General features: G+C 42.1%; 1 protein-coding gene across 1 annotated transcript in view; it reads right to left on the bottom strand.

Moving 5' to 3' along the window:
- The window catches only part of SHANK3 (SH3 and multiple ankyrin repeat domains 3), a 704,425-nt gene that overhangs the window by 229,257 nt on the left and 462,781 nt on the right, over nucleotides 1–12,387 (bottom strand). The window contains exon 15 of the mRNA XM_030215777.1: nucleotides 6,897–7,021. Coding sequence (XP_030071637.1) covers nucleotides 6,897–7,021 — 125 coding nt within the window. The remainder of the gene's footprint in view (nucleotides 1–6,896; nucleotides 7,022–12,387) is intronic.

Raw genomic sequence — 12,387 nt, 5'->3', positions numbered from 1 at the left:
TACGTGGGTGATCAACTATTAAAAAATCTCTTTCCTTTTTAGTTAAATAACCAGCTTGTTCCCCTAATGTAATAAGAGAGTCAATTTTTTCTTTCAAGTCAGTAGTGGGATCCCTAAGTAGTGGTAGATAGAAACTCTTATCCTTCAACTGTCTCCTGATTTCGGACAAAGGGGGAGCAGTAGTGGTGATGGATAAAGAGAAATATATAGATGAAATCAGGAGACAGTTGAAGGATAAGAGTTTCTATCTACCACTACTTAGGGATCCCACTACTGACTTGAAAGAAAAAATTGACTCTCTTATTACATTAGGGGAACAAGCTGGTTATTTAACTAAAAAGGAAAGAGATTTTTTAATAGTTGATCACCCACGTACTCCTGTTTTGTATGTATTGCCTAAAATACATAAATCTCTTATAGATCCACCAGGGAGACCAATTGTGTCAGGCATTGGCTCTCTTTTAGAACCACTGTATGATAGCTGTCATAGCCAACCGTTGAAACGTAACCTCCCATATAGTCAGTTTTTAAGAGTTAAAAAATTATGTTCAGATACTAATGATTTTCAGAAACAGATGCATGTAATGGCTGATAGATTTAAACAGAGGGGATATCCACATAGATACATAGAGGAAGGGATGCTAAAAACAAAAGAACATCAAAGAGGTAACCTCCTCCATAGAAATAATAATATTCCTGATAAGAATACAGATAAAATTGTGTGTACCCTTTATTTTGACAATGTGTCACGTGATATTATTAAAATACTTAGAAAACATTGGACACTTGTTCAGAATATACCGTGCTTTTCTGAGAAACAACTGATGATAGCATTTAAGAGAAATAGAAATTTAAAAGATTTCTTAGCACCATCAGCATTACCAGTACCTGTAAGGAAAGATCCAGTTTGGGGGCATTTCCCATGCTTGAATTGTTGTTTTTGTACAGTAAATCTGAAAGCAAAATTTTTTGAAAATCCAAAGACAGGAGAAAAATTTGAACTAAAACAATATTCGAATTGTAAAACATCTCAGGTTGTCTATGCAATTATTTGCCCTTGTGGACTTGTATATATTGGTAAAACAGTACGTATATTCAACAAACGTATTGCAGAACATAAGAGTGCCATAAAAAACAAGATGTTTGAAAAACCACTGGTAGAACATATGCATGATTTTATGCACTCCTTTGAAGAATTGAGATTTCTTGTATTATTGAGAATCAAAACACATTGGAGAGGTGGAGATGTCAACAAATTGTTGTTAAAGGCAGAACAGAGGCTTATTTTTAAATTTAATACAGTGAAACCATATGGGTTAAATCAAGAGAGTGACTACTCGGTTTTTCTATGATAAAGCCATTTGTTTAGATAAGCTTTTTATTAATTTAGATCACCAGTTTTGTAATTTTTATGAACATTTGTTTATTTTAAACCTGGTTCTCAAATGTAAAATATCTATCTGGCCCTTTAAGATACTTGCAATGTGCTTAGAGATGACCTTTAACCTCATGATGATGCTATATGAGTCATGGGTCTCACAGAAGCTAGTAATGCTAATGCATATCAGTTCAGTTGGAAGTAGCAGATAAATGGGTAAGTGTTTGCTTTATTTTTGTTGATCTTGCACACCTTTGGAATATGTAGGGAGTCTAGTTGTGATCTTATTGAAACGTACTAGATGTTGTTTTTAAAGATGGAGTGCTTGCAGTGCTCTCTCTGCTGTTACATTTTTGTGAGAAGTTTTTCATTCAGTGAATTGTTACCTGCCTTAGCAGAAATGTGGACAGGTTATTTATTCCTAGAGTTTTCGGTTTTGAAAGCATTGTGTTTATACCCATTTGTAAGCTTTTATTAATTCAGATCATTAGTTTTGTAACCTTTATGAACATTTCACAATTAAGCACTGTTTATTTTAAAATCTGGCTCTCCAATGTAAAATAGCTATCTGGCCCTTTAAGATACTTGCAATGTGCTTAGAGATGACCTTTAACCTTATGATGCTATATGAGTCATGGGTCTCAGAAGCTAGTAATGCTAATGCATATCAGTTTAGTTGGAAGTAGCAGATAAGTGGGTAAGTGTTTGTTTTATTTCTGTTCATCTTGCACATCTTTGGAATATGTAGGGAGTCTAGCTGTGATCTGGTGGAGATGTACTAGATGTTGTTTTTAAGATTGAGTGCTTGCAGTGCTTCCTCTGTTGTTATATTTTTGTGAGAACTCTTTTATTCAGTGAACTGTTTCCTGTTTCCTGCCTCTAGCAGTAATGTGGACTGGTTATTTCTAAGGAGTTTTTTTGGTTTTGTGTTAAGAATACCAGTGGAGAAACTAGAATGTCTAGAGTCTTTTAAAAGTTTTGTGCACATTTAGATATGCTTCTTGTCTGATGATATTTTTATTTTTTGTTTTTATATCTGTGTAGAACTAGATTTTTGGAACTACTAGTGTGTATGATATATTTACATACACTTTTGATAGGTATGTATAAAGAAATTTCTTCCCCTCTTCATTGAAATGTTTTGATTCTAATTGTATGATCTTAACATTTTTTATTGAGAGTTATAAATGTGATTTGAGTAATTGTAGATGTTCTGATAAAAATTTTATGTGATGTATGATTTTAATGATAATTATAAATATTTTGTTTTATAGATGATATCATGTATAAATATTTTTTTAGAACTCTTAAAGGATTGTTTTATATATGTTGAATCTCTTTTTATATAATTGCCTTTTATTAGTTGAATCATGCTTATGACATTGTTAATATGTATGGTTATACATGTTTTTATACTTGTGTTTTGTTTTTATAGTTTATACCCCTGACGCAGCCTGAGGGCGAAACGTGGCCACGTCGGGTATTGTTCCAATAAATGCATTTGATTCCACTGCTTTGTTGTTTTTTATCTACTGTTTTGTAAGCAGTTGTGTGCCTTTTTGTTTTTTTTGTCTTAATAAAATGAATGCCATTGATTGTTTTCTTTTATTTTTGGATAATAGAATGTCAGATACAAACTGAGACGCTGGATGAATATATAACCAGGATAAGCAGCAGGGAAAATATCCAATTAGCTAGGGGTCTGGAAACCAACATGTATAGTAGAGTTAAAGATGGTTTGCAAGAGAGAAATTAGTAGAAAACAAGCCAACGAAGTGAAGCCTAGAGCTTTGGTACAGTAACCTAGAGAAGAAACCATGAAAGCGTAAACATCTGTATGAAAGGAGGAAAGAGACAAGAAGGAACATAAGAGCAGTTTTCGCAAACTAGGTGATATTGGCACGAGTGGGAAAGAATCTGATTTAGGAGGAATAATGCAGTGTCCATTATGAGGTGCAGATAGCTGTTAAAGACTGTGTAATGCTGATACTGGGAGCACTGAGGGCAAAGAAATAAGAAAATTAGTGAACAACCCTTGAAAAAAGAGTGGGGTCTTCTATAGATTTCAGTCTCTAGAGCGGGGGTTTCTCAACCCAGTCCGCGGGACACACCTAGCCAGTCAGCAATCTAAGGTGTTCCTGAGGCAGTTGATTTGTCCAACTGGAAGAAATGGGATTTAACCCTTGGCCTCTCTGATTCTCAGTAAGTACAAAAATGAGGTAAATCCAAAGAGGACATCAAAGAGTCTTCAGGCTGAAAAACGATCCGCTTTTCAGCCCGTTTATAATAAAGACTCTTTGATATCCTCTTTGGATTCCCCCTAATTTTTGTACTTACTACTCATGGTTTCGTGAGGGTTTACTCCTCCTTTGTTTTCATCTCTCTAATTCTCAGCCTGCTTCTCTAGCTACTGGGCTATATGAGAGGATGGGAGAGAGGGACTGGGTAGTTTCTTCCTTACTCCTTTATACTTCCAGCTCAGTCAGAACTGTGATGCCCCTGTGGAGCCACGACGAGGTTTTCCTCCCCACTTACCTCCCCACCCTCCAGCATATCTGCCTCTATCCCATCCCCAAAGTTAGTCTAGAGTTCAAAGCCCAGCCTGAGAATTGAGTTCAGGTCCTCTTCATGACAGTTCATATTGTTGAAGCTGACTCAGCACTCCAGTTATTATCGGATCCTGTTAAAAGCCCGCTGTGTTATCTTTAGTTTACGGATTTAGCGCACACCTTTCTCAGTAGTTCAAAGCAAGTTACGTTCAGGTATAGGGGGTAATACTCTGTTGCAGGAGGACTTACAATCTAAGGGCCCTGGGGATCCAAGATGGAGTAGCAGTTAAGACACCTGTGATTCTAGCTCCCGCACTTATTCTCTTAAAGGCAAGTTTTTTTTGCCTTTTTCTTACCTTGATGATGCCTAAATGAAAGGAGAAGGTTATTGCAGATGCACGACAGTCTTTGACCCCTGATATGAGGCAAGCTGCCATCACCGGCTTCAAATCGGCCTCTCAGGGCGAACCAGCAGGCCATAGCCATAGGAGCCGGCTCCGTGGGTGCTTGAACAGCCCCAATATTGAGAAAATTCCTTGTATGTATCCAGGGAGGGGTTATTTCCATTGGATTTAGCACCCCCAATAACTTTGAAAAGTTGGCTCCAATGGCCATAGCGATTGGGAGAGCTTGTGCTCCGGGAGTGAAATTTCACTCAGTCCATGAGGGCCAGTGCCTCCACAACTGCTGCAAGATTCGGCGCCAGCAGGATCACAAAAACTGACGGAAGTGGCGTCAGTTGGAGGATCCAAGGGCATGCAGCAGCCGCCAGAGTTTTTGCTGCAGGATTCAGTGGATAGTATGCTGAATCAGAGACCTGGTGTTGTGGAGCAGCAAGGGAGTAATTTTGGAGGTATATCCTTCCAAGTTCCATCTGTTGCTCCCTTAGAAAGGCCAGCAGAAGTGAACCTTGAGAGCATTTGGACGGCTTTGGACTCTCTCTATAGGGTATGTACTGAAACATCTTCATTATTAAATCAACACACTCAAAGAGTTGGCAAATGTGAAGACGTCTTGAATGAAGATGCTGAGAAGATGAATGAATTGGAAAATAAGGTTCAGCAATTCCAAGCCTTACATTCTAGTTTGGCTCAAGATAAGCTTTTAGTTCATCGTAGACTGGAAAGCCTTGATAATCATACTAGACATTTAAATTTACGTATATTGAATTTTCCTAAACATTTAAGTCATGTCTCCAAAAGATCTGCTTTACAGATTTTTGAAAGAAAAATTGAATTCTACAGAGACTGGTTTTCCACCTATGCATAAGATTTATTATTTGCCTGTGCCTAGACAACGTTCAAGTTTTCCAGATGCTGCCTAGGTTGTGGATGTTTCCTCTGATAGCTTGAATATTACGCAACGTTTTGGAGAGTTCTATTGAAGGAGTGGCTGCAAGAGCAACCTTACTGGTGACATTTGTACTTCAACAAGATAGGGGAGGCCTTGCTACGTCTTTTCTTTAGGTTCTCAGACTATACTTTTCTTGGAGGGAAAGTATCTATCTTTCCTGATATTTCTAAATGGACCAGTGGCGTTCCTAGGGGGGCGGACACCCGGGGCGGCGCCCCGCCCCCCGGTGCAGTGCGGACCCCCCCTCCGGCGAAAGACCCCTCCCCCGCGAAAGAGCCCCCCCCCCCCCCCGGTGCATGCCGCAGCGCACGCCTGCTGCGAGTTTACTAACTTTGCTCGTTCGCTGCAGCTCCCTCTGCCCCGGAACAGGAAGTAATCCGTTCCGGGGCAGAGGGAGCTGCAGCGAACGAGAGAAGTTAGCGAACTCTCACACCAGGCTCGCGCCGCGGCATCCCCCAGCGGCGTGCACCCGGGGCGGACCGCCCCCACCCTTGGTACGCCACTGAAATGGACACAACATAGAAAGAAGTTTCTAGTACTTTAATCCTATGTTATTTCTTTAGGAGCCAGGTTCCAATTAAGATATCCTTGTAAATGTATAATTTTTCTTGATCAACATGCTTTTATGTGTTTTATGAATCTGCTCAATTGTGATTTTTTTTTTTGAAGGTAGAGGGATTTCTTTGTCAGTTCCCTTGTCCTCTAGGTCACTTAATGTCATTAATGGTTGATAATATGCTAGTTTCTGCATTATAACATTTCTTTTTTTTGTTAAATAATATTGTACCTGGTGCTTGCTAACAGAATATTCAATACAAATCCACTTATATAGCAAGTAAAGTTTTCCGTTAAATATCTTACTTTAAATGAGCAAAAAACTTCAGATACTCGGTTCTAGCGGATATTGTTAAAACCAACTCCCTTGGTAATTTGAATCAGATCCCCTTGTTGGTGTGGTCTAAGTTAGCCTAAATATTTAATTACTTTCTTCCATAGATTTTGGTCTTTTTTCTTTTTATAAAAGTGCTTTAAGAATATTGGAATAGGCTAATTTCTTTTCAAGATTATCTTGATGTAAATTGGAAAAGTTAATAAAAATAAAAATTTAAAAAAATCTAAGGGCCCTGTTTATTAAGCCGCACTATAGGCGCGTAAACTTTTTAGTGTGCGCTAATGCATATGACCCATAAGAATATAATGGGTGTCTCTACTGTTAGCACGTGCTAATTTTTAGCACGAACTTAAAAGTTAGAATACCTACAGCGCAGCTTATTAAACAGGGCCCTAAATGTTCTACCTGAAGCAACAGAGAGCCAAAAGGCCCTTTTACTAAAGCTTAGCGTACACTAGACATTACATGCCCTAAGTGCCATGTGGCCCACGGTTATAAAATAGGATGGGCAACATTTAGTGAATGCTAATTTTATTAGCGTACACTAAGTTTTAGAAAAAGGGTCCCTAAGCAATCAAGGAGCATCAGTGGGATTTGAACCCTGGTTTCTTTGCGTCTCAGTCCACTGCTCTCACCGCTAGGTCACTCTTTCATGGAATAACTTGTGTTTTAAAAGCGTACAAATACATGATTTCAATGTTCATCAAGTTATACGAGAGTGTACCTCAATCAAGAAGTCTCCAGTGCGAAGTCCTGCCCTCCAGGCCACTCCTTCCACGTCCACTGATTCCAGATACTGCAGTGCTGGAAAGGCTGGAGTTGGTGTAAACTCCTCAATTGGGGTCTCCGCTGGAAAGCAAAAGATTGTATGCTTAGAGCAGAAAAGGTTAACTTCTTCCCACAGAAGGACGCTTTCTGTTCCTTAGGGGAGGGGGGAGGGGTAATTCCATAAAGATGGCACTAACATTTACACGATAAAAACTTCTGTAAAGATAAGAATACTGGCGTATACATATGTATATGTACCTATGTTATGTGGGAAAACAGCAAGCAGATTAATGAAATATAAACAGATCTTTATTGATGAAAACATAAACCAAAATAATGCTCAACATAGACTGTGTTTCGCCTACATAGGGGCTGCGTCAGGGGGCAAAAAATACCTTTCGAAAAAAGGCACCGTTGCACATGGAAAACCAGCAAAATACTTCTAGCAAAAGCGCTCTCCAGAAGATGGCAACGATATTGATTTTTGTAAGAATGCTGTCATCTTCTGGAGAGAGTTTTTGCTCTGGAGTGTAAATGTGGAGAAGCATTTTTGATATGATATCTAAATCTGATTTTGGACGTTTTGCGGAAAAACGCTCAAAAAGCCAGTATCAAACATGGCAATTTTCAAACCAGAAAAAATGTCCAACTTTTTGTTTCGAAAACAGCCATTTGCTAGACATTTTTGTGCTCAGTGCATCTATCTTTTAAGACCATTTTTGAAAAAAAAAAAAAAGTCAAAGGGAAAAACACACAAAAACAAACCAGTCGAGCAGTGGGGCACCCTAGAGGGCACTGCAGCGGACTTCACATAAAAGGTCCCAGGTACACATCTCACCATTGCTCCCTTATATTATATAGCGAGTCAAAACATAGTGTACCCAACTGTACACCACTATAATAGACCTTATTTTATATATGACATTTTTGTCCCACATTGTTCAGGTTCAATGTGGCTCACAGTAAAGTGGAACATTTAACATCAAGTCCAAGTTACATTAGATATACAATCAGTGGCGTAGGAAGGGGGGGCGGTGGGGCGGTCCGCCCCGGGTGCACGCCGCTGGGGGGTGTCGTCTCCGTTGGTTCCTTGCTTCCTCTGCCCCGGAACAGGTTACTTCCTGTTCAGGGGCAGAGAGAGCAAGGAACCAATGGAGCCGACGCAGCTCCCAGCGACGTGGACTCGGGGGCGGATCGGCCCTCCCGCCCGCCCCTCGCTTCTAAACGAAGTAAGAATGCGCTCCGGGGGAGGGTGCACGCTGGAGGGGGGCGCCGTGCTGCACCCAGGGGGGTGCGCAGCGGCGACCCGCCCCGGGTGTCAGCCGCCCTCGCTACGGCACTGTATACAATCAAAACTTCTGAGATTTTCAAGTAAATAACAAAAATAATGCACTAGAATCAATAAGAATGATACATCATAATGATTATACAATGAATCAGCTATTTTTCATCATTGAGAGATGATTCTACCAAGTCATGTTTTAGTAGTTTGCGAAACATGAAACAGTCAGTGGCATGACTCTCTTGGTGCGTTGATAGGAAAATCCAGCATAATGAAGTGTTTTGTATTGTATTTTACTGCAGTTTGGGAAGTGGAGAACAAAGAAGTTTCTAGAAGATTTAGGGGTAGTTCAATAAGATTCTGCATATAAGATGGAGATAGACCATATATGATTTGATAAGCAAATACACATCATTTGAATACAATGCATGCATTTAGTGAAAACCAGTGTAAATTCAGTAATAAGGGAGTCACAATGCCTGCAATGTGATCTAAATGTAGGTACAGTAGGTTTTTGGTGGGTTTTGGAGGGTTCACATGTTCCACCGTAAGTGTAACAGTTAGAGTGGGTTACGGGCCTGGGTCCCCTTTTCTACAGTCCACTGCACTGACCACTAGGCTACTCCAGGGACCTGCTTGCTGCTCTAATAGGACTGGCCATAACATCTGAAGCTGTCATAGAGACTGGTATGTACTGTTTCTTTTATATCTTTGGGGGAGTGGGAGGGGGTCAGTGACCACTGGGGGAGAAGGTGGGGGTGGTGGTGGAGGTCATGCCTAAATCCCTCCAATGATCATTTCATCGTTTAGGGCACCTATTAGTGACTTAAGCGTGACTGAAACAGGACTAGACCAAAACATTTAATTTTTAGCCCTGGAAGTTTTTACGTTGTTCCATTATGGCAGAAAAATGTCCGAGCATCCTGCCCCCAACACACCCCCTTGTGATCTGGACACAATGTAGAGAAAAATGTCTCAAACAGGAGTTTCAAAAAAATCGAGATTTAGACGTTTTTCAGAGAAAAATGTCCAAATGCCACTTTATGCCGTTTTTCTCTTTTGAAAACGAGCTCCATAGTGTCTACCAGGGGCGTAGCTACGGGGGGGCCATGGGGGCCTGGGCCCCCGCAAATTTCATCCGGGCCCCTGGTTTGGCTGGCGGGGGTCCCCAACCCCCACTTGCCGAAGCCTTCTTCAGCGCGGTCTCCGGCGCAGCTGCGTTCGCGGCCTGCCCCCTGCTCTTCTTTCTTCTTGCTCCTCTTGTGCACGCTGACGCTGAGTGTCAGCGTGCACAGGAGGACCAAGAAGAAAGAAGAGAAGGGGGCAGAGGCAGCGAACGTGGCTGCGCCGGAGACCGCGCAGAAGAAGGCTTCAGCTGGCGGGAGTTGGTGACCCCCACCAGCAAAGGTATTTGTTTGTGAGGGGGCGAGGCGGTGGTGGGGGAGGAGGCAAGGCGAGGAGTGGCGGTGGGGAGGCGGCACTCAAAATGTGCCCTCAACCTCGGGCTCTGGTCCCCTCCCACCGTGAAGTCTGGCTTACGCCCCTGCTATTTACTTTATAGCATTATCCCACACATGTCCTAGAGAAGTTCCCAATCACAGTCGCAGTCTGGATAACCCAGGTTGTTATTCTCAACTTAATTTACAGAAAACTAACAATGGTTAGATAAGCAGAGGGCTCTGGTGTTCAGATCAATAGCCGGAGGCACATCCTGTAGGAAGGCTCTTATGTAATGTTTGCTGCATGTCTGGCAATCATTACTTGAACTTCTAGAGTATTTTTCTTCTAAAACAGATTACAATGTGGAGAGAGAATGTCATAACACATTTTGAAAACACGGATGCTGCATCACCATTCATTTATTGATTTGCATTTGGCTCTGGCTCATGCCTTTTTCAGTTGTAGCTCAAGGCGAGTTACATTACTACTACTACTAATAAACATTTCTATAGCGCTACTAGACTTACGCAGCGCTGTACAAATTAAAATGAAAAGACAGTCCCTGCTCAACAGAGCTTACAATCTAAATTGGACAGACGAACAGACAGCTAGGGGTGGGGAAATTGCAGTGGTAGGGGTGATAAGTGAGGGTGTTGAGTAAGAGAGTCATGGTTAGGAGTCGAAAGCAGTAGCAAAGAGGTGGGCTTTAAGCCTAGACTTGAAGACGGCCAGAGACTGAGCCTGACGTACTGGCTCAGGGAGTCTATTCCAGGCATAGGGAGCAGCGAGATAGAAGGAACGGAGCCGGGAGTTAGCAGTGGGGGAGAAGGGGGACGACAGGAGACATTTACCCAGCGAACGGAGTTCACGGGGAGGAGTGTAGGGAGAGATGAGAGCGGAAAGGTACTGAGGAGCTGCGGTGATTTAACCAGAGCTGACATTGTGATGTCATAATGCCTCAGTCCACCAATGCCTAAGAGCCAACCTCATCAGTGATGTCACAATGGCTTGACTGTCCTATACTTGGATCATACTACTACTACTACTATTAAACATTTCTATAGCGCTACTAGACTTACGCAGCGCTGTACAAATGAACATGAAAAGACAGTCCCTGCTCAACAGAGCTTACAATCTAAATTGGACAGACGAACAGACAGCTAGGGGTGGTGAAATTGCAGTGGTAGGGGTGATAAGTGAGGGTGTTGAGTAAGAGAGTCATGGTTAGGAGTCGAAAGCAGTAGCAAAGAGGTGGGTTTTAAGCCTAGACTTGAAGACAGCCAGAGACTGAGCCTGACGTACTGGCTCAGGGAGTCTATTCCAGGCATAGGGAGCAGCGAGATAGAAGGAACGGAGCCGGGAGTTAGCAGTGGGGGAGAAGGGGGACGACAGGAGACATTTACCCAGCGAACGGAGTTCACGGGGAGGAGTGTAGGGAGTGTAGGGAGAGATGAGAGCGGAAAGGTAGTTACATTCAGATCCAGAACAATTCATCAGCGTGCACAAGAGTGTAGGGAGTGTAGGGAGAGATGAGAGCGGAAAGGTAGTTACATTCAGATCCAGAACAATTCATCAGCGTGCACAAGAGTGTAGGAGTGTAGGGAGAGATGAGAGCGGAAAGGTAGTTACATTCAGATCCAGAACAATTCATCAGCGTGCACAAGAGTGTAGGAGTGTAGGGAGAGATGAGAGCGGAAAGGTAGTTACATTCAGATCCAGAACAATTCATCAGCGTGCACAAGAGTGTAGGAGTGTAGGGAGAGATGAGAGCGGAAAGGTAGTTACATTCAGATCCAGAACAATTCATCAGCGTGCACAAGAGTGTAGGAGTGTAGGGAGAGATGAGAGCGGAAAGGTAGTTACATTCAGATCCAGAACAATTCATCAGCGTGCACAAGAGTGTAGGAGTGTAGGGAGAGATGAGAGCGGAAAGGTAGTTACATTCAGATCCAGAACAATTCATCAGCGTGCACAAGAGTGTAGGAGTGTAGGGAGAGATGAGAGCGGAAAGGTAGTTACATTCAGATCCAGAACAATTCATCAGCGTGCACAAGAGTGTAGGAGTGTAGGGAGAGATGAGAGCGGAAAGGTAGTTACATTCAGATCCAGAACAATTCATCAGCGTGCACAAGAGTGTAGGAGTGTAGGGAGAGATGAGAGCGGAAAGGTAGTTACATTCAGATCCAGAACAATGTTTCTTAATAGAGTAACAATAACAAGGGCTTCCATGTGGCTTCCATGTGGCTAAGGCCAAACAGCAGCAACAGGGATGACACAGGTTTCGATTCTACGCCGGTTGTAAAGAGCAAATACTCAAAAAACTCCAGACAGCCCAGAACATGGCAGCCAGACTTATATTCGGCAAACCAAAATACGAAAGTGCAACACCCCTCCGCGAAAAACTACACTGGCTCCCACTCAAAGAACGCATCATGTTCAAACTCTGTACCTTGGTCCATGAAATCATCCATGGTGACGCCCCAGCCTACATGTCAGATCTAATAGAACTACCACCCAGAAATGCAAAAAAATCCTCCCGCACATTCCTCAATCTTCATCTTCCCAAATGTAAAGGCTTGAAATACAAATCAATGCATGCATCAACCTTTTCCTACACAAGTACACAGCTCTGGAACTCACTGCCACGTAACCTGAAATCGGTCTACGAAATGACCAATTTCCGCAAACTCTTGAAAACTTATCTCTTCAACAAAATATATCATAA

This window comes from Microcaecilia unicolor, chromosome 10 (genome assembly GCF_901765095.1).
Source record: "Microcaecilia unicolor chromosome 10, aMicUni1.1, whole genome shotgun sequence".
NCBI classification, from domain to species: Eukaryota; Metazoa; Chordata; class Amphibia; order Gymnophiona; family Siphonopidae; genus Microcaecilia; species Microcaecilia unicolor.
This window is presented reverse-complemented; position numbering and strand designations above follow the sequence as displayed.